The sequence below is a fragment of the Grammomys surdaster genome, unplaced genomic scaffold (assembly GCF_004785775.1).
Source record: "Grammomys surdaster isolate TR1022 unplaced genomic scaffold, NIH_TR_1.0 146, whole genome shotgun sequence".
NCBI lineage: Eukaryota > Metazoa > Chordata > Mammalia > Rodentia > Muridae > Grammomys > Grammomys surdaster.
The window spans coordinates 11,313,474-11,336,435 of record NW_021604604.1 but is presented as its reverse complement, the minus strand read 5'-3'; the positions used below and the strand labels follow the sequence as shown (position 1 = coordinate 11,336,435).

Here is a 22,962-nt window from a genome sequence, read left to right as displayed (position 1 = left end):
GAATGACCAAGCACGATTTAAATAACGCAGAGTCAACAAAATTTATACGACTCTCACTCTGTCTATAGCACAGGGTGCTTCTTCTGGAAGTAGGCTCCTGTCAGACACTGGCTTTCCCCACCAATTAACAGCATGAACTCAGCAGGAGGAAGCATCTTTCCTTGGTGTTCCCACTCTTGACCCTTTTGCCAGACTGGCCATGGAGTAGCCAAGGCTGTACACAGGCTGGTCTTGATGGCACAGGCTAGGTGCTACCTTTCCAGCCACCTGTGGCTCCCTGGAAAGAGCTGCCCTCAGACAGGCTAACAGGTTCTTGACCCAGTGCCAGGGCACCTCTCTGCATTGACCTTATACATAACAGGAAGAGAGATGCTTCTTGACCAAAGTTCACCTGTGTTTGGAAGATAGCATTCTATGTTAAAGTGCTACCATTAGAAAAGAAAAAAAGAAAAAAGAAAAGTCATGAGGATTCTGGAACATTCTAAGGGCAAAGATGCTTTGTCATGGTTTAGCTTTGCAGTTCTAGAACTTGGGCCTGTGAGGATTAAGACTAAAAATACAAGTGGAGTTTTGTTTGTTTGTTTCCATTTTTTGGTTGTGTTGATGCCCAGAATGCTGAGCAGCCTGGAGTCAAGAAAGAAAGAAGGTGGCACACGTACAGGAAGAACCTGGTAGTAAGTGGTGCCTGCAAAGGTCAAACATCTAAGGTAAGGGCAGAGATGAGCAGAATGAAACCCAGAAGGGGAAGGGCAGGAAGAAAGCAGTGAGGCTGTGAAGGAATGGGGCTCAAGGTGGGCCGAGGGCAGGTCATTTTAAAGAACAGAAAATAAAAAACTGCATATAACTGCAGAACTCTCTTCTGAAACCAGTGGAGGGATCAGAGGAAAGAAGGTCAGAAAAGAATGGACTGAGAAGTTTTCTTAGAAGCAGCAGGATGGGCTCCTTAATGGATAACCTAGTCTTCAGGAACAGGTGCTTGGATATTGCATCCTGAAAAGTGGGGAAAATTGAGGCCACCAACTTTGCCGGTGCGGGGGGTGGGGGGTAGGGGGGTGGGAGGGTGGGGTGGGTAAAGGAACTCTGGGACTCCTGGACGGGCAGCAGACAGAGGGAAAGTGGTTTGCTTGCACATTCAGGACAGATGGGGCAGAAGGTCAGAATGAGACCTGGTGACTGCTGAGGGACTACAAAAAAGCTGAGTCAGTCTACAGAACAGAGGCAGACACACAGGCTGACACACACGCCCAGATGTAGAGAGTAGTTGGTGAAACAGCTAGATTAGGATGATTTTCCCAAGATCTGGATTCACTTCTCAACTGCACTGACTTGCCACGGGCTATTAGATAAATTACTTTAGTTTCTTGAATTATAAAGGTTTGCCTCAGAACTGCACTCCGGTAACTTAAAATAACCTAAGAGGTATGAATGCAGAAGCAGTCCAGAAAGGATTCAGGTAACCTAAGATAGCCTAAGGAGTATGTAGAAGCAGTCCAGAAAGGGTTCTGGCTATTCATAGTTTCCAAGGTGCTGGTTAATTAAACACCTAACACCTCTGAAGGCATCAACCTATGTTTTCAGATAATCTATTCAGATAGATCAGGGGCCTAATCTACCCAGTAGATTCCAAGTGCTTTGGTTCTTTCTGTTAAGATTAAGGTACTGGATGACTTCTCGTCTTCCTGGGTCTAATGCATCAGTGCCTTTTCTGTGCACAGGTATCCGGGAAATAATATCTCGGGAATGAGGTACTATTTGGAGAAATAAGATTCTATACGGAAGCCTGTGAATTCCTGATGTCTTTCCAAACCCACACACATCTTCACTTACACTTGACTCCAAGAGACTAATCTGCTTAGGAAAGACAAACAAAAGAAATCATATTCCAGCTGAGCTATGCCATGTGGCTGCCTTATTGGTGAAACAACCATAATTTAATTCCTTTCAAGACTGGAGTGACTGGAGCTCTGGAGATGCAGTCAGCAAAGTGCTTTCCGTACAAGCATGAGGATGTGAGTTCCGATCCCCAGCACCCATGCAGAAGCTGAGCATTGCAGCGTGCCCCTGTAACTCCAGAGCTGGAGCTGGGGGTGGGGAGGGAGATAGGTGGGTCCCTTGAATCACTTACTATCTGAGTGGCCACTTATAATAACTGATCCACTTATAGTGAGCCAATGCAGCCGAGTCAGTAGGTTCCAGCTTCGGTAAGAGACTGGACAAAATAAGGCAGAGAGTAAGTGAAGGAGACAAGGTCCAGCAAACACTACAAGCAGAGCCCTAGCTACTCTTCATTCAATGCCTACATTATTACATCACTTTCCTTCACAGAAAGAAGTCAGAGGACAACAGAACAGCCCCACACAGAATCAGGTAATACCTGACAGGACATTCAGTCTGGGTGCCACAAGGAAAAGATAATATGCCACCTTCACGTGTCTTACTCTCTTGTGAACTCACCAAGCATGTGTACTACAGATCGCCAAATGCTAGTGTATAGTAAATGTTCCCTAGGCCCTTGCTTAAGAAACTGAAAGAGGGGGCTGGAGAGATGGCTCAGCAGTTAAGAGCACCATCTGGTCTTCCAGAGATCCTGAGTTTGATTCTCGGCAACCACATGGTAGCTCACAACTATCTATAATGGGATCTAACGCCCTCTTCTGGCACGCAGGTATACATGCAGATGAGCACTCGTACATTATATATATATATATCTTAAAAAAAAAAGAAAAAGAAACTTTAAGAACTGGCTTATAGCCGTGGTGGCACATGCCTTTAATCCCAGCACTTGGGAGGCAGAGGCAGAGGCAGGCGGATTTCTGAGTTTGAGGCCAGCCTGGTCTACAGAATGAGTTCTAGGACAGCCAGGACTACACAGAGAAACCCTGTCTCGAAAAACAAAAAACAAACAAACAAACAAAAAAGAACTGTCTTATAAAACAGAAAGAGGCCTAGTGAAAACAGATGTCAACACAGAAGCAGTAAACAAGTAATATATTAACAGGTCAATGTGAAAAGTAATCAAATAAATTATTCAACAGACATTTATCAGGGTCTCAGAGATACAACAATCACCAGGTACAAGCTGAAAAACATTTCCTTCCAAATTTTGTAATATCTCTACCCAAGTCTTTTTGTATTGATTTGTTGCTCTGAAAAATGTTCCCAATTCTCCCTGACCCCATAATCACTTCTCTTCTGTTTCCTAGAACTCTAGTCACCAAATTGCCTGACTATTTGCAGAGACATTTTGAGTTTCTTCCCTGAAGCTAGAACATGGTTCTCCCTTGAAGATGTTGCTCTTTCTGTAGCTCCTGGATCAAAGTTATTCTTTCTCTCCTCCTCATTGGGTGGGGACCGTGAACCTGGATTTCCACTAGCTCCTAAAGCTACCGCTTCTAGACAGAGACATGCCACCAACTACTGTTCTTGAGTAACAGCTTGGTGTTGCAGGAGTTTCGTATTCCAAAAAACATGGCAGTGAGGCCATCACCTCACCAGTGGCCTCACATGCCAGGCTCTGGAGACAATGAGTTACTGTACTAGGTAACTTAAATTCACTATCTTCTAATAGAAAGATAAGAGATGAACAGATAAGTCCTTTAGGAAAACAATTTGGGAAAATGATGGAGAAAGTCATGTGTGGAGGGAAGTCCAGGTGAGTGTTGCTAAAGATTGCAGAGGGATGCTTTTTTGACTTTGTAGGAGTGGGAAGAGGAAAGAAGAAGACATTAAAGAACTTTAATACAAAGGGCTTGATGATTAACTCCTGGGAGGGATGTGAAGGAGAAATCAATGAGAGATAACACCAAGATTTCTAGCTTGTGGACCTGAATGGGTAGTAACAGCAGCCAGAGAATAACAGAGGGTCACACAGATGTGAGAATACACTGAGCTTGTGTACTTATTTGCGGTGCTGGGCTTGGAGCTACAGCCTTAGTACCCACGCTATCACTGAGCTACGACATAGCCCCAAGAACCTTGTTCAGGTAAAACCAGAAAATAAGTAGGCCCTTGGAAATGTAGCCACGTAAAGCTGAGCAAGAAGGCAGAACTTCAATACTAGCTCCTCTCTGGACAGAGGACTTCTGAGGACCACTAACAACCCCAAAGACTGTTGAACAGCTTACGTGGACTCAGGAGATCTTCTCTTAATGTACAATGGCACAGAAACAGTTCAAAACACTCACTGAAACATTAATGGCGGTATGACTACATTTGTTTCTAACCTACAAGGTGAGACCTACTCCTGAATTCCCAATCCCTGAGGCAATTCCACTCCTCAGTCTCCCAGTCCCAGTGTGCAACCTACCGCCCACTTGCCTTAGCAAGGCCCAAATCACAGGAAGCTGGTTACAATCTTACTGTGCTCACTGTTGGTTAGGTTTGTATTACACTGTCATGTCCAGTTTTGTTTTAAGGAGGCTGTGGAAAAACTTGATATAATGAAAAACCCAACAAGAAAGATTAAAAGAAGCGAGGAGGTTAAAGGAGTCGGGTTGTTTCACTTAAGAAATAAGTAATCACTGAGTGACTTAATTATCTCCAACTATACCAGAGGTGGAGCTTCCAGGCTCCACACAGCACTGTCCGAATGCCACTGAGCAGGAAAGAGGCCGCAGACGACTGAACTGGCGACTGAACGGGACACTGTTCTTTATCAATAAGGAAAAAAGCAGATTGAAGAAACAGCTTCCAGGCTGGAGGGTAGACAACAGTCTTAAAGAGCTGGCTTTTCCAGTTCCTAAGTGCCAGTGCCGGAGCACAGAAGCCTCTGTACAGAGGGAGCAATGAAAATGCTGTTCTGCTGGGGATGAGGAGAATGTTCTGGAATCAGACAGTACGAGGTTTGCACAATACCAGGAGAGTCCTTTTTACACATACCCTCAAGACTCCTCGCATTTCTTTCAGGTAATGGCATGCTAAAGTAAATACAAAGAAAGCAGAGCTCATCCATGGGAAGTGGTATGCTGACCAGGATTATGCTAGTGGTCTCAAATATGTTCCCTCAGACACCTGGATAAGCTGGTGTGGAACCATGTCTTAGTGAAGACTAAGCGTTAAGCTGTCAATTGCTAGCCGTGAGGGAGGAAAGGGCATAGGGAAGCAGGTTCCTCAGGTCTGTGCTACAGTTTTCCTCACCACAAACCTCTGCAATGAACTGGAAGAAAAGGAATCTGAAGTAGACTCCACTTTGAGAGGACTTGAGATTAGCACCTCATTCCAGACTCAGATTAACATGCAAATATTATCAAGGTTCCCAACAGGCATCCTTGGGTGGGGGTGGGGGAAAGATGAGAGTGGAGGGATGGGGGGGGGGATGTGCTTACCAGGGACATGCAAGACTGGAGTGCCAACTCAGCAAAACATGGTCTGAGAAGAAACAGCTGATAGGAGGAAGCAACAGTTTTCTATGTGAACCCCCCCTTTAAACTGTAGTCTTCAGTGAAGCCCCAAAAAATAAGGAACAGCAAGCTCTGCTGAAGAGGCCTTGCCAGGTCCCAGCTTCCTGTAACGCCTTGGAGGACATTCAAGAGCTCCAAGGGCTCCACACAGCATAGTCTGAATGCCACTGAACAGGAAAGAGGCAAAAAAGTGGCCACAGACTGCTGAATTGGTGAGTCAGACACTAGATAAGGGCATCTGGACTGTAAATATGTTGTTCCATGTTTGAGGGATAGACTAAAAACCAGACAAGGACACAAAAACAATTCACAACAGGAATAAAGGATTTGAGAAATATCTATGTTCCTCATGTCCCTGATGATTAATGTAATGAAAATTAAGGTGAAACTCATTATCCTTTAATTTGGCGAACAAATATCACAGACTCATGAGTTTATTTTTGAGTAGGGCTTCATGCACTGCCATACATTCCTGGTAGCTGTATAACTTGGTAAAAAACAAAGTACCTTTTTGGAATGAAATTTGGCAAGAACCCCTTGTCGGAATTAATCCTACAGAAACAGTTCAACAACCGTCTGTGACATGGTAGTCACTGTAGCATCATTTCCTTAAGGAAATATTGGGGACAATGGACAATATTTCCTTATTCATACAGAAGCATAATCACAGCATAAATTCATAACAGAAGCATAACTACAGTTATGAAGTAGCAATGAAATGATTTTATGGGGGAGGGGGGGTCAGCACAACATGAGGAACGGTATTAAAGGGTCATGGCATTAGGAAGGTTGAGAGCCACTGTCCTAGGCTTTCCAGAAAGTATTCTATTCAGGAATGTCCAACCTTTTGGCATTATAACACATTATCACTGCAGATGTGCTGAACGGCATTTGTGGCCATCCTGAGATATATGCATCAGACACACCTGCTTGGCCTGAGAATTAGCTGAGAACGTCTAACATTGGCCTATGCACTGTCCTCAGGAGAAACTGCAGCACAGGCTAGAACTCAACTGGATGTAGCTGGGTTCTAGGTTCGTGTGCTTCACCATGTTCCAGCCCACTCAAGTAGACCGTGCAGGCAGAGGCTCCTGCAGTGTTCACAACGTGTGGTGTCCAGGGAGTTGCTGTCACATCATCTGGATGCTGATGAGCACCTTATTCACTTAGTCATGTCACCATACATGGTGGTAGGCACGGAGTCCTAACAGGACTATCTATGGGTTCCGACTTAGCTGTGCTAATAACTCAGTCAAAGAATAAAGCTCATATATTTTCTTTTAAATTAGAAGATTGATTCATACAAATTCTGTTCATTTTATGAAAAACAAATGTTTTATTCAGAGAAGTAGACTCTGAATGCATTTATGTTAGTGATTCTATGACACATACAGCAAAAAGCTGACAATCCACACAGGGCAAAAATATCAAGATCGTGGATAGGAGCTGTCTCCAAATCCCAGCACTGCTGAGGGCAAAGTAAACCAATAGGGGGAAAAAGAGAAAGAAAGCAAGAAAAAAAAAAAAAAAGAGAACAGTAATGCCAACTCAACAAACCAAACCAAAAACAACAGCAAACACACAGAGAGAAGCAACAACAAAAACGAGATGCTTCTGAGTTCCAACAGTAATGTAAATAAAATCCTTGCCATCATTCAGTAAGAGATGAAATATTCATAACTTACTGTTTGGAAAGACACATCCTTTTCAATATAATTTGAAATGCTGAGCCTCTAATCTACTGTACAGAAATCTTCTGACGGAGCTCTAATACACAAGTGTAAATCTCGGCTTCCCAAGATGCTAATCTTCATATCTGTGTCATCTATCAGTTAAATGTGAACATGACTGAGTACTCACTGTGTTACATTTCTTCAGTAATTAAAACCCTTAAATATTGCAAGTTAAATGCACATGCTGTGACATGGTTTTGTTTTCAATATAAATGATATTGATGATGATGAAATGGGTCTCATTTGCAGCCTTTTTCTTTAAAGACCACAGAAAGAGTCATGTAACGTCACAGCCAAAGTTACCTGGAGCGCGGCAGCCTTCCATGAGCAAGACTAGTGGGAAATCTCTAGAGTTAAGCAATGGTAATGTAAACGGGTAGCTTCCAAACTTCCTGACCATGGTTCAAGTAAGAAACACATTTCCATGACAACCCAGAACACAGATACCCTGCACACAAATGCGATGACAGCTTCATGAATTTCATTAATTCATTAGGCTTGCATGCGTGCACTTTGACATCTTTATTTATTTATTTATTACTGGTGAGCTGCAGCTGTTACTGTTCTCAGTGCTGGTGATAATTCACTAAGCTGGCATCACAACCCATTTCTATGTCAAACCACTGGTCTGCAGAGTATTGCCTTTGATATCTTGGTTTTTTCAGGACGCCTGTTCAGGTGTCTTCCTGCCCTCCACATTCTTTCTGGAGTTAATGATTCTCTCTTGGTTCCACTGACTATCTATATACAGAAGTCCAGTGCAGATTTCACTCTGTGATCCCAGACCCACATATTCAGTTGTCTACCAGCCTCTCTTACACGTCTCACAATCTTCCTCCTATGCTATTAGAATCTACTTTCCTATCGATACTTACTATGTTTTATCTAGACTGCTCTTAACTCAATTGGACAGCCCTTAGGGCCATGCTTTCTTGACCCCTAACCCATGGTGTTTTCTCCTTCCTCCTCCAACTTCTCCCTTTGGGATTAAAAATTTCCACAACACAGCTTCATTTTGCTGTGACTGTATCTATCTCCAAGCCTTAATAAATGGCACCAGCTCAGCTGATAAGTCAGACACCTGGAAACTATTCCTTTCCTCTCCCCTTTCCCCTCCCTCTCCTCTCTCCTCTCCCCACTCCTTTCTTTCCTCTTCCTCTTCCTCTCAATAGTCCTCCCCTTCCTTTCCCTCTCCCTCATCTCGTCCCCTCCCCCTCCCCCTGCTCTCCTCTCCCCTAGTCTCTTCTCATCTTGCCTCTTCTCTCCTTCCTCTTCCTCCCCTTCCCACTCCTCTCTTCCCCATACCTCTTCTCCTCTCCTTCCCTTTCTCGATCCTGTCCCTTCCCCTCTCCTCCTGTCTCCCCTCCTCCAGGGACTGAAGTTCTGTTTCTCATCATGACACCATTAAGCCAGGATGCTTCCCCATCACTACAACTTCACCCCCATCATCACTGGATGAAGCTTCTGCCCAAGAGCCTCACCGTCATTCTTCTCCAGTCTATTCCCTTGACCTTAGCGGGATTTTCCAACTGTCCAAATCTAATCATACCATGTCCTGCTGTGAAATGCCAAAACCTTTAGGATGAAGTCCCAGCTCCCCAACATTGCTCGCTGGCCTCCCCGTCTGGCCTCCTTGCTCATTTCTGGAGTCTTGGTTTCTGCCGCTTACCCTCCACATCACCCCCATGTCTACGAAGTGGCAATCAGGTCTGGATGCACATTTGCAATCACATAGGTAATGTCTGACCTCCCTTCAGAACAATTCAATAGATCTAATTATTTAGGGACTGTCATGTTGAGCCAGCAGAGTCACTGCTTTAAATACATGAAGGCCATCCAGCGATTCCAGAGGTCCCAGCGGTCCCAGCGGTCCCAGCGGTCCCGAAGCTCCTCCTTGTCTCACTCTCTACTTGTGCCATCAACCCTCCGAATGCTCAGCCACAACTTCATGGGACATGCTTAGGCCTCAGCTAACAAGACATTTTCTCTCTTTTTTCTTTTTATTGAAAATAGATTTTTTTCCCTTACATGATTTATCCCAATTACGGTTTCCCCTCCGTCTACCCCTCCCAGTTCCTCTCACTTCCCTTCCCATTCTGATCCACCTCATTTCTGTCCCTCATTAGAAAACGAGCAGGCTTCCAAGGGATAATAATAAATATAGTAAGACAAACCAAAACGAACTCATCAGAATAGGACAAAATGAATATGAAGATGGAAGAGGGACCAAGGAAACACAAGAAACAGACATGGGCACAGAGACCTACTCACTCACACACCCAGGAATCCCATAAAAACACTGAACTGGAAGAAAGGCCATTTTCTAGAGGGCTATGTTCCTGAATCCCCCTGGTGGCCCTGGTATTCTAAGTTCCCTTGGAATCCTTACTTCCCTTATCTCAAGCCAGTGGATTTAACATCTCTTTAGTCTGGCATTAGTGTCTGTTCAATAGACAGCTGTAAAATGAATACAAAGTATATTATGTTAAGAGACATGATGGGATGATTCAGTTAAGCCAAGCTTTAAAAATTAATCTACAAGAAGTAAACTGGCAACTGTGGCATCTTTGAAAAAAACTTCTTCTTTCCATCAAGCAAGCACAGGATGGCAAACAGGGTCACTGTGCGCCTCTGCCCAGTCTTGTTTTAGGAAAGCTTTTTGCAAGGCAAGTATCTATTTGATCCCGCTAGCACATCCAAGGTGGAAGATGTTAGAAATAGTTCCCTCTCCTTGACAAATGAAGAACTGCCAGAGTAACCCAGGGGGAGTCGGGTCAGGTGGGGGCCACACTTCTCCACTGTGTGCAGCGCCAGGCTCTCCCTTCCTGAGGAGCATTCAAAGGAAGGACACTGAATTTGTGGAGAAATGAAAGCTAACACTTCCATGGCGGCGGCAGCTCCCAGCCATGGTTCATGCAGTGCATATTAAGGTGCTCATTAAAGTCTTGCTGTAATCGAAAAAATTATATATGTGCGATGAGAATGACTTAGTGTTAATGGAGGAACTTTAACTTCTGCCTCCCCTGACTTTGTGCTTTCTAGTTGTATCTTAACCGTGTGGTTTTGTGGGACTCTGTGCATTTTATCTGTAGGCGTAAAGTCAGGTTTGAGATATAATTCCATTAACCACATATGCAACTTCATAGTCTATTATGTTGCTTCAACTTTTTCTGTAAAAATAAATTGTTAAGGATATTATTCCTGGAACAGAATAAATTCTTGGAATTACTGAGTAACTTATGTGCCGCACCACTGTTCCAAGAACAGATCACTTATTTCATCATGACAAAGTAAAGTTATTAATCTTCTGGCTTCCACTTCAACAATGAGAAATGCTGAGGGATGCTCAGACACCTGCACTCCATTTCAGTTCAACTTTATACCATCCATAAACATCTCTGGTTTGGACACCTCGTCCAAACAAATGCTCACAGCATACTCCGTATCGCACTCGATTTTATGCAACTATAAAAGTTCCTTGATGTTAATTACAGAGACAAATGTCTCATCACACATTTGGTTACCAGATAGCATAATTAGTTTTCTCCATTAACCTTTCAGATATAAAATTTGATTTCCAAGTAAAAAACATTGTAAAACCCCTTGGAACTCAAATAACACAGTATATTTGTACATGCTTGAAAAAAAATGTAATACTCAGAACAATTTTATGGGTTCTTATTTACAAGGATAGTGATTGTCTGGAATAGGGAAGAAAAATCTGTCTCGACTTTGCAATGATTTTAAATACATTGTCAAGTACACATGTAATAAGCTGTCCTTTGTGCAGAGAGGAGGCACAGTAACCTGACCATGAATGGAATGCGCCCTCCATCTCTCCTGCTTGAGGCTGAATCTGCTCATCAAAGCCTCTCATCTGAGAGAGACAGACAAAAAAGGATAAGACAACAACCAAACAACCAAGGGGAGAGTGCTCAGCAGCTGAAGGTGATGGGACAGTGCTGTGTCATATAACAAGGTTTCCATCAAGAAACCATATATGCAACCATGGGCAACAAGACTGGAGCAGATGGTGGTGGTGTAGCATCCGAGCTTCGTAAGTATGTTCATTGATAGTCACACAATGGCAGACTTGCCTGGTGCTGCACAACTGTAGTTTTTTCTATTCAAAGCTAAATTGCCCACAAGTGACTATGCCATACCATGGCCTGCTAATGACTATGCTGTAGGTGACATGTGTGGGAAGCATGTTTGATCGTTATAACCTACTGACATTTATGTATATTTATGCTGCCAACATGTTAAGGACAGAAAGAAGACCTTACTGCACTACTGCACAGGACACTTCTATGCAGGAAAAGTGTCTCTGCTCAATGTAGTATCTCACTCAGATTAGCTGACAATTGGTAGGAAACTATAGTTAGCATGTTTCAACATGGTACTCACTCATCCACTCAAAAATAGTTATTAAGAACCTGTCCTGTGCCAAGTTTTGTACTGGGAAAACTGTAAGCATTTAAAATCATAAGTCTTGCCCTTATAAAAGAGACTTCTGCTGAGCCTGGAATGATAAATAACGGGGGACCACATAGAAGGTAGAAGAGGTCACTCTAGATTAAGACCAGCAGTGGACACGCCCAGGATGCACTGCAGTATTTCAGGGGCACCTTCACAAGTGGTGTGATAATTACAGCCATAGAGGTAGAAGATGATGAATACACAAGGTCCCAGAACAGCTTCTTACTTCAGAGGGACAGGCTGGGGTAGGGAGCTCTTATTAACCTAACTAAATAGGAAACATACACAATTAAAACTAAACATCTCATTGTTACAGTTGACATAGTTTACTTCTGAAAGGAGAGTCCAGTTAGTTACTAAAGATGTGTATATTTCCACCAGGGTAAGAACTTTTAAGAGGTAGAAAAGTTGAGAAACAAAGTTTCAAATGGGATGGTTTCACTGAGTTTAGAATCAGACTCTTCTTTCTTCATTCATCAAGCAGCTGTCAATGTTCCTTCTGAGAACAGCAGTGCTGGACAGAGCTAACCCTTAGTTACAGTGTAGCAGGAGAGGACCATAATTAAACTTTTTACATTTTTACTTTAATAGGGGTCCCATGCATGCTGCAGAGAAGATGCAGAAGGTGGTGCACGCTGACTCCCTAAAGGACGCTTCAGGAATGACATAGAACCAGTGAAGAAGGAAGACAGGTGGCAAGGTGCATGGCTGACAGTTTGAGGAAGCAGGACCACTGTACGAGTGCAAAGTGGCTGGTGTAGCTGGGCATAGGGGCTGAGAAGGGAGGCGTCAGAAATAAACAGGAAAGACAGTTTGTGTTGAGGCCCTTATCATGCTAAGGAGTATGGGCTTTAACCAGAAAGCATTAAATGATGGGGTATGTCAGGCAGGGAGCAAGCCAATGTGTGTGTGATACTGGAAGGAAACTAACGGCGTTCCCTGAACCAACTACTGCATGTTTGGGCTGCTGGCATGTGCAGACTGACTCCCCTGCTCCTGGCACATCCTTTTCTAGGTTGTTTTCTCTCCAATAATCTGCAATACACACACACACACACACATTTTTTGTATCAGTGTCCTAGGCTTGAGGTGCAAAATACACTGTACACACACACACACACACACACACACACACACGCATATTGTCAGGGGAACTAGGAAGGAGAAATTATTAATATGCCTCATATTCTGTCCTTTGAGAACATTTTTAATGACCTATTCACAATCAATGTAGAAGTAAAACATGATATCTACAGTTCTCACTTAGAGAGCAGTTGTTGGACCACACAGAGCCTTCCTGAGAAAAGCAACCTTTCTCAAGACAGATAATGCCCTATGTGGGTCCTCAAGAGTCAGTGCAGGTGATGTCAGTCTCTCTTGTCCTTTGTAAGGCATCCCTGGGAAGGTGTGACTTGAACAGCTTGTGCACATGGGAATGTCTTGCCCCTGGAAAGTGGTGATGGCTGCTAGGTTTATTGCTGGAATTGTATGATGCATGGCTTCATTTTCTTTAAGAAAAAAAAAAAAACCACCCTGCTTTTGTGGACGCTGAGAACTAGATAGAGTAAGCTCCATTTTTCAATGGGTCAATGTTGCCCTAGGCATTTTGCCTCTATGAAGGTTCCAATGTCATAGCAAGGCCCAACACTAGCAGAACATGTGGCCTTCTAATTTTGATCTTCAATATGTTACTGGCTTTTACATGCAAGCTTATCTCCTTTTTGAACTTTTCTGGATTCGTAAAGAAAATATTTCAAATTGTATCTTGTGGGTCAACATCAGAAAACCCAAATTTTAGCTTTAACATGTATAGTGGTTTCAATGATAATGGTGCCCATAGGCTTCTATGTTTGAACATTCGGTTCCCAAATGGTGGACTGTTTAGGAAGGATTAAGAGGTACGCCATTGTTGAAGAAGGTATGTCACTGGGGTGGGCTTTGGAAGTTCAAACCCAAGCACACTCTACGTGTCTCTGTCTTCTGATTGAGTATCAGGATGTAGCGCTCAGCAACTTCCTCCGGTGCCATGCCTGCTTGCCTGCCACCATGTTTCCCACCATGATAATTATGGATGAACCCTCTGAAACTGTAAGCAAGCCTCAAATTAAATACTTTCCTTTATAAATTGCTTTGGTCATGGTGTTTTATTACAGCAAAAGAACAGTGACTAAGCATGGTAGATTACAAGAACTTCCTCAAAGAGGTTCTATGAAACACAGAAGTTTGGTTTATCAGCTGTTGCTAAAGTTTCAATAGAGTATTATGTTCTAAGATAGGTCTTCGGTTTGATGCATCAGGGTCTGATTTGTTCATGTGCTTAAACAAGTATCAAAAGACTTACTGGGTGAGCACCATTATAAACACTATAGTAACTGCTTCTGGGGATCTGAAGAGGAATCCAGGCCACACTAGCCTCTAGGTTTAGATAATCTATATCAGGACAGATCAGGAGAGATGGTGAAGATAAACAAGCAGTCCAATGTGACAACTGTTTAAACAGGTCTGAGGAAGGATCTATACTGTTACCTAGACCACAATTAGGCCAGGCACAAAGAGAAATAAAGATGAGGCAGTGCATGTTAAGTACCAGAAAGGAATGTTGTTAGTTTTCAGCAGTAAAACACTCAGAAGAAAAACACTGAATTTGGAAGGAGATGGAGATAGGGAATAATATAAATTAAGACCAGCAAGCTTTCCAGTTTGAAAAGATGCTATTTAGGATTCTGTATATGCTCAAGAGGAATCTGATGAAGTCGTCTGGCAGGCAGCGCTACTCTGTCACAGAAGATAAAGAAATTTTCTCAAGAGTTTCGTTCAGGGTGTCATTGTTTTATTTTAAAAATTTGTGTGGGTATTTTGCCTAAGTGTGTATCTGTGTACTGCATGTATGCAGGGTTTGTGGAAGACAGAACAAGGGGTCAGCTCCCCAAGAACTAGAGTTATAGATGGTGGTGACTGCCATTTGGGCACTAGGAGTCAAACCTGGTACCTCTGCAAGAGCAGCCAGTGCTCTTCACTGAGCTAGCTCTGCAGCCCCTCAAGGCGTTATTAACTGTTAACCTGAGACCAAACTGAAGTTTTCTGAACCTAAGTCTGCTTCTTCTCTACTGGGCTATTAACTGAAAAGCTTGTGGCCTGGGAAATATTGGAATTAAACTTTAAATGTGGCCTAGGAAATAATGGAATTGAACTTTGAACACTATCAGAACAGACTGGATTTTGCTAGGAGTCTGGAACTGAGACAGGCATGGTCGCAGAGTGCATACGGTAGAAGCAGCCTTAGTAAGAGTGCAGAGACAAGAAAGCAAGGAGGTCCTGGGGGCTATGAGAAGAGACCACTTTGGCACAGAACACTTTTTTCCAGTGAAAATAAAATAGAAAAGAAGAATGGAAAAGAAATCTAGGAAGACAATGAGCAGGAAGATGAGGAGGATAAGTCACACTTTCTATATGAAGCAGAAGCAGAAAGAATCTGGCCAGACTACATTCAAATGCAGCTCTTATTACTGGTTCAACAACTCAAGGCAAATGAACACTTCTATAAACCCACTTCTCTCATCTACAGATGAAAATGCCTTCTCAGAAGCGTGGTGAGTTAATGAGACCATGAATAACCCTCTTTTCCTCAGAGATTCCTGAGTTTCTCCAGGTCTAAACTATAAACTACCTCCTACCTGGGCTGCCTATCACCATCTAGAGAAGTACCATTTGCTGGGGAACAGGCACTTGGAAGCAGGGAGCTGCTGGCAAGATTGGACAAACTATGGATGCTGAATTCTCAGTTAAGAGAGACAAACTTGATCCTATAGTCTCTGCAGAGAAGTCACTCAGTCAGATCAGCTCACATGAGCAACATGTGAGGAAAGGATTAAAGACAGTCCTGCCATGGCAAAGAGATCTCAGAGCAGGGTGTCAAGATACCTGAATTTAAGTGTGGTCAACTGCTAAGTACTGTGCGGCCTTATGCAAGTCACTTCTATCTCCGAGATAAGTCTCACATTTGTAAAGTAGGAAGAAGACCAAGGTCTATTTCCTAGTTTAGCAGTAACTATGTGACTAATGAAAGGGGTTGGACGAGGCTAGCTGTAATTGGCCCCTGCCTCTCGGTAGACAGTAGCAGCTTAAGAATGACCAACTTTGCATCCGAAGCTACAATGTATCTAATGTACCCAGGAGACTTTCTAATAGTGAAGCAGACTGCAACATTTCTGAAGTCTTTGGGGGCTGGGGGCTTGAGTATAATCACGCATTTTGGTGCTGACTGCAATCTTAAAAATCATGGAGTTCAATGTTTACCAAACAATGACTATAGAACTCTAATTAGCTAGAAGTTCACAGCACTGTAGGGGGCATGTGAGGTTCTCTGAGTCTCCTTCACCCTTCTGGGAGCAGCTTTGCTCTCCTTTTATCAGTAGTTCATGACAGGGGCCCTGCAGAGGAGTGCATCAGAATTAAGCATAGCCCATGGTCAAGGGTAGGATTTGTGGGAAGACACACTGGTTTACAGCCTAGTTCTGAGCAACTGAGCATCTCTGTAAACTCCAAAATTCCCCTACAGAATACAAACAACAGTGCTTTTTATTAGGGCAATGAATGGAATAACATACATAGTTCTTAGTGTTACACTGCACCTGACTTTTGATAAACGCTACCTATGTTTGCCATATTCTTAGTTCACAGAGTTGTCTCCTCACTGTGCCATCAAGGAAAAGCTGCACTGGCACAGAAAGGGTAGGTACATTAAGTGGCTGTGGTGCTGTGCATGAAGCTTCTGCTAAGGAGAATGCATGCAGTTTGGATCACAGAGGCTGGGATATAAGGGTTCTGCCCTTTTCCATTCCCCTTGACCCTGAGGTTGCACACCACCCCTGCCATGATAAATGATGAAACATCAGGAAAGGAAGGCTTCCTTCCTTCCCCTGGCAGTACTTTTAGGGGGCACCTAAGAACTGAGGTGGGACCCAGATGTTTAATCCCTAGGTGAAGAGTGGCCACCACAGCTCTCCAAAGAGGAGCACAGCATTGTGGTCAGGGACGTGTGTTCTCTTGAGGGAGATTCTGGAGCCCTTGATAGGGGTAGTTCTTATCAAGAAAGAGATTACAAGATTCGGAGATCTGGACCCCAATCAAATGGCATCACCACTGAACCATGTACTCCATCTGCTAAAAGCTGTGCTGCTTACTGAACTAAATATGAAAAAGACCAACACACACAGGGGTTGGCACACAAGCAACTAGAGCTCGATAAATATTTGTTAAATGAATAAATTAATGAGACTTGAACACCTGACAAAGAAATACGCCTCAGATTTATATCCTACAAAAGTAAAGCTGAACTAAAAGCTAAAGTACAAAAAGGGACTTCATTTAATATTGGTATCACCATTACAAAGAACGCATTGCCTCATTAAAAAGTGTCTTCTGGCTAAAGCCTCAATAATCCTTGGCTGCGTAGAGAAGTTAGGAGTTAGGTTCTGTTACTAGAAGTACATCTTTTTACTCTGAGGTTTAGGTCTCATTATTTTGGGAGTAATAACAACTGTCCTGATCATAGAAGGACTCCCAGATAGCAGGAGAATACTCTCTAAAGTGCAACCCTCACTTACGATCTAATTGTAGACATGCTCATCTGCTTATCAGTCTGTGTTAGCCAGTACCTCCCTTCCCACCAGGAATCTTCTGTCTATGCAAATCTCAGTAGTTCAAGGTCTAGCTCCCCACCCTACCTTTGCAACTAGCAGTGGAGCCTTTCCCTGTTCCTTTCCAACAGCCATTTAATTACTGTTCAGGCAGAAGACAACACAGTGGCATGTTTAAAGCTCAGGCAGAACTTGCCCTAGGATTCCTCTTATGTTAAGTCCTAAGGAGTAAGTGACCTTTGGTATCTTCGCAACATCTCTAAGCCTTATCTAAAATGAAGATGACAACGCTGGTATGGATGTACTACTCCGGGGAGTAAATCTGAACATTCACATAGAGAGCCTTGCTTACACGTCCACTGTTGTGACTGCTGCATATCGCACCTTTCTTCCAGAATTGTCTTATCCACACCGCCCCCACCCTCACAAAGGACTTTAGTCCTCAGAGCAGGGTCCCTGTCCCATCCATTTCTGATCCCATGCACATTCCAGAAAGGGGCTCAGCTCACAATATTTCTTCACAGAAACACTTGTTGAGTTGACTAAACAGATAGTCTCCCTTCAAACAGTGCTCAAATCTTTACTGTAGTTTCAAAGAACTGGGTTGAGAAAGTCAAAGTCCACAGGGTAAAGTTACCTCTTCTAACCCTTAATCAAATCAAAAACATGTGAGCAACTCCCAAAGCACTTACACAAGCTACCATTCTAGGGAGCTACTTTACCTCTCCAGATATGTTATATTAGTTAGCAGCCTAAAAATAGTCCAAAGAAAGAGATTTGATGTGGGAAGTTCTGCCAAATTCTAGGGTACTCTCTATTCACCTGAGACACACGAATCTTCTAGATGTAGAATGTTGCAGAGAACACAAATCCTGACTACAGAACATCCTATGTAAAGTCACAGAAGCTATGTGCTGATACTTTTTACAACTTTCAAGTATTTAAGTATCAAAATCTTCTAGATCCATATCCTAGGAATGAATAGGTCTTAGCAATTTACAAAATAAGCCTGACATAAATCTATGTTTTAAGAAGAGTAACACAAACTGTCAACAACAAAGCTCTTAATTTTGTATATCATCTGTAACTATTTCCTGTTCTATGAAATTCTGTTTCCAAATCATCTCCACTTCTTTTTAATTGGCCTAGAGGATCTTTGGGAACTAGATCTGGTCTTCCCCAGAACAGGTACTTCCTCAACCTCTGAACTGTTTGTCAAAGGATTTTCTACAAACCATTGTCAAGATGGACTCAATGCCTGGTTCCTTAATGATGTTCCTGTATCTTCAATTCAAAGAAGGAAAAAAGAACATTCGCCAGGTCCATGAGCTTGCAGTTACTGAATTCCAAGTACTAGCATCATCCTGATCTTCATCCTTTCTTTCAGCCTCACAATTTGTTACTAACATTGCTACTATTTTTCCAAGCAACTAATAGGAAGGAGCAGCCAGGAGACCTTTGCTGGACGAGAACTAAATCCAGGACATGATGTTCCACTTGCATGAGAAATGTAAATTTTCTACTAGAAGACAAATTCATTTTCTCAGATGGCTTCAAGTGGTACTTAATGAACTCATCTCATCCAGGAGCATAGGAGTCTAATCTGAGATGAGTCTCTTTCTGGGCCATAGCATCTCACTTGATTTTGGTGTTCAGTGTTCCTAATAGTCAGCAGGTGCTGGGAGTGGTACTGGTCTTGAGACTGTTCCCTGCCTTACTGGAAAGACCTAAGTGCCTGTGATGATCATTTTGTGAGCATGAGTGGTAGGAATGGCTCATGTCTCTCTATTTCACCTTTGTAAGTGTGACTTTTGCCTGGCCCTTTGCAAGCTTTTGCACCCCTTTTCTTTCTTAAACTAAAACAGAGAAAGATCTTGGGCAAAAATACAGTCGTTACAATGTTTCAATCTGAAACAAGCCAAGCCAAAACAAAAGTACCGATATGGATCTAAGCAGCAATCCAAGCACAGATATCCAGTCACTGAGTAGTTCTGGCCCTTGCTCTTAAACACTTACCCTGATTTCCCACAGGCTCTCCTTCCTGGTTCTGCAGTACCTGGACCTCACCCTACTACCTGAGGTTATAGAGAGTTCAGGATGGGCAAAGTTGAAGCTAAGTGTCACCATATACCTTGCACTTGGCTTTGATAAACACTTTTAGAGGAAGCAGCTTAGACAGTTTAATTTTTGGCTCAAAGGCTGCAGATAACAAACTGTATATATAAGATGCTCCGTGTACACGCCTCATGCTCAAGCTATACGTGCACAGGCAAACAGGGTACACTTATCAGAAAGTTTAGAGGATGCTGCCTTTCCTCCCTCTGTCCCTGAGGTAAGCCAGGAAGGGTGGTGACAGGAGAAAGCCATCTTTTCTCTCTGACCACAAATGTTAGTGAGAAAGACGCAGCCAGGAAGTGCAAAGCTGTTGAGTAGTAAGAGACACTATCAAGAGGTGGCAAGGCAGGCAATCACACTTTTATTCTCCTTACACTGTTTGGACTATAGATTTAATTTAATTGTGTCATGGCAGGATTAGCAACCAGGCCACAGAGGTGAAAGGACATTATAATAAGACAGCACATCCATCCTGTATCCCACCCAAGGCAGAAGCAAAACCAAACAAATAGCAGCTTCCTGGAAATTGAATTTCTGTTATCCAGATGTCAAAGATGTAATACCCCAATTACACAAACTATTGCCAGTGAAGCATGCCAGCGAATATGCAATGTAAATGGGGTGAGCGACGAGTGGCGAAACTGCGCAGTCAGCATCTGGCTCCGTGACTGAGTGATAATTAGCACTGTGTGCAGACACTAATAAACATTTATGTCTGAAATTACAACTTTTAGCAATGTTAATAAGGGATATATTGGCAATCTGTAAAATAAAAGGTCTTGAAAAGAATGTCATGCATTAAGCAATGGCAGACATTTCCCGTTCTCCCACGGTCTCTCCCTGTACCACCCTGCCCCTGAAATTGCAAATGGCCACACCATGCTGTTTTGCTGAGAAATTAATTGACATAAGAACCTACCTAGGAAAATGGGTTGTGTCTCTTTGGTCTCCCCATTAACATCGTTGCTGAATTCTGAGATTTTATACACCTCATGGTGATAATCTGGCATGAGAAAATAACTGAACATTAGAATTTTAATGACTTCAACAAATAGGAATAAGCAATTAAAGGCTCCCATCTCCATATGTATAATTTACAGGTATATCTTCAAGAACTCTCACAGAAATTGCAGTCAATAGTAATCACCAAAACTTTGCTTACTGTGAAGTACTGGAACTTGAAATGTTACTTTGCCTTTATAGAACAGCTATGCTTAGCTACAGTTTTCGTAGTAAATTTTACCCTCAGATATCAATTAATCAGGTTTCTGTTCTTAGACACAGCAAGTATATTTGTAAAAAAGAAAGAAAGAAAGAGAGAGAGAAAGAAAGAAAAAAGGAAAATCTTGCCAAATCACAGGCTAAAGGAGTTTCCCAAATTTATTTCCACAACCCACTTTTGTGAGCATGTCAATAGTATGCTTCTGAACTGTCTCTTTACTCAGTTTACCCAGAAAATCTCAGCTTTAAAGTAGGCACATATTTTTTAAAAATATATATTGATGTGTTATTTTTAAAAAAGTATACTTAGAAAAGAAGCAAGACTTTTACCTTTCACATAAGTGAATCTTTTACATTCAACTACTGCCCTTACTGAACATGCAATAGTTTATCTTCCAAAAAAAAAAAAATTGAAAAGCACCTGCACAGCAGAATCACTTACCATAAAAAAGAAAAGAAAAGGAAAAACTTGCTATGTTAATCAAATTTTCAAATACAACATCTTACAATCTCCTGTGGAAGCTGCAGCATTTTGGTAACGTAGGTCTCTACAAAGCAGGACCCTTGAATATAGAGGTCCCTTCTCAACAACTATTCAAGGTTTTGGTGGGCTTGTTTGTTGTTTGCCTTAGCTGTCACAGGACAATATGACAAAACTACCCTCTCTTTTAAGACAGAGTAGTAAGTTCCCTGGGGCCCTAAGTAAGAAAGCAGCCTCCATCCTGAATGGAGCACATTATTCCACAGGGTCATCACACATGGTGAGACTTCCACAGTACAAAACTCGAGGCAACAGCCTTGTTGGGGAGGTGGATACCAAGAAAGAGTAGCCAAATATTTTGAATGCATGCACTACACTATTTCAGGCCTCTATCGTTAAACAGTACAAAACTAAATTAGGGGAAACACAGATGAGCAGATTCGCAAAAATGTCTATAATTAAACCATTTCCAGACTATCCAAAAGTGAGCTTTATAAAAATCCTCATTTCAGCTTAGCTGAGTTTGGGAAAAACTCCATCCGTTGCAATCACCCTCCAAGAGTCACCTGTTTACACGTGACTTCTGACGGGGCCGGGGGGGGGCGGCCCCCCCCGGAATAGTCCTGTGGCTCCTTCCTCAGATGCTAATGCTAGATAAAAATCACCCAGGGAAAGTGGACAGCTTCTCTGATTTGGCTTTGACCCAAGTTGATTCAAAGATATTTAAAGAGGGTGGGCTCTTATTAGGACTTGTACCATTACCACTGGGTGTGGGATGGGGAGAGGAGGTATCACTCTTCTCCTTTATTAAGGTGATACTTGACATTTTGACAGGTGTGTTCCTTGTCTAGAAGTGGCATCATTTTTTTTTAAAAAAGACTCAAATCAGGAAGATGGACTCGAACAAGAAACAGAAGCCAGAGGAGTCACTATTCAACTTTCTCCTCCCTGGACAAAATAAACGCCTATAAAGAGTGTGCTGTACACCTGTTAGTCGGCAGGACCTAACTGGATTTTTCTTTCTTTCTTTCTTGTGATGACACTTGTCTAGCTGGTATATGAGCTAGTCTTAAAACTACCTTTCCACCCAAATCACTCAACTGGAAAAGATGCTGTATGTCAACAATTTCTGCCTTGAGCTTCGATTCACTAATGAGCTGATTCTTCTTGAAAAGAACAATGATCATCTTTTTCTCCCCTCCTTCTCTTTGCGTGGGGGGGGAAAAAAACGAAAACAAAAATAAATCCCAGTCCATTCTCGGCCTGCCGGCCAGGCAAACCCTCAGCCACCCCAGCCCAGCGGCGGCTGCCGTGGCGGCGGCACCCCCGAGCGGGCTCGGCTCCCCGGTGTCATTGTTTGCTAATTTCCTGACGTGCCCTCCGACTTGTTTACCTTCAATAACACCCGGTGGGTTCCCCCTCAGGCACAACTTTCCCCGCGGCGGGGCGTGTACGGCCCGCGGGGGCCCCGGGTTCGGGCGGGGACGAGGGGGTCGGGGCGGGCGCGCCCCCGGCGTGGAGCCCGCGGGCGGCCGGGACGCGCGGGGCCGAGTGCGCGGAGCGCGGCGCCGGCTTCCCGCCCCTGTCCCCGGGCCGGCAGCTTACCTCGGCTCACCAGTTTGAAGCTCTGGGATTTCCTGCTTCTTTTCCTCTCCGAGAACTCCATGGTGCGGGCAAGGTGGCGGCGCGGCAGGAGACTGAGGCGGCGGCTGAGGCGGGCTCGTGTCACCGCCGCGGAGGCGCCGGGACCAAGGTCCGCGTCGCGATCGGCGGGGGAGGCCGAGGGACGGGAGGAACCACCGCGAGCCCGGCCGGGGGCTGCGCGCCCGGGGCGAAGTTGTCCCCACGCGCGGCGCCGCCTTCCCGGTGTCTTAGGCGACCCCTCGGTGCCCCCT

The 22,962-nt window shown here is 43.5% G+C and overlaps 1 protein-coding gene across 2 annotated transcripts in view; it reads right to left on the bottom strand.

The window, feature by feature from the left end:
- The window catches only part of Bend7 (BEN domain containing 7), an 82,734-nt gene extending 59,989 nt beyond the window's left edge, over window positions 1-22,745 (bottom strand). For both annotated transcript variants that reach the window (XM_028764879.1, XM_028764880.1), the window contains exons 1-2: window positions 22,673-22,745; window positions 20,285-20,368 (exon numbers count right to left, since the gene is read on the bottom strand). In XM_028764879.1, coding sequence (XP_028620712.1) covers window positions 20,285-20,368; window positions 22,673-22,733 — 145 coding nt within the window. In that variant the 5' untranslated portion in view covers window positions 22,734-22,745. The remainder of the gene's footprint in view (window positions 1-20,284; window positions 20,369-22,672) is intronic.
- Between the last annotated feature and the right edge of the window lie 217 nt (window positions 22,746-22,962).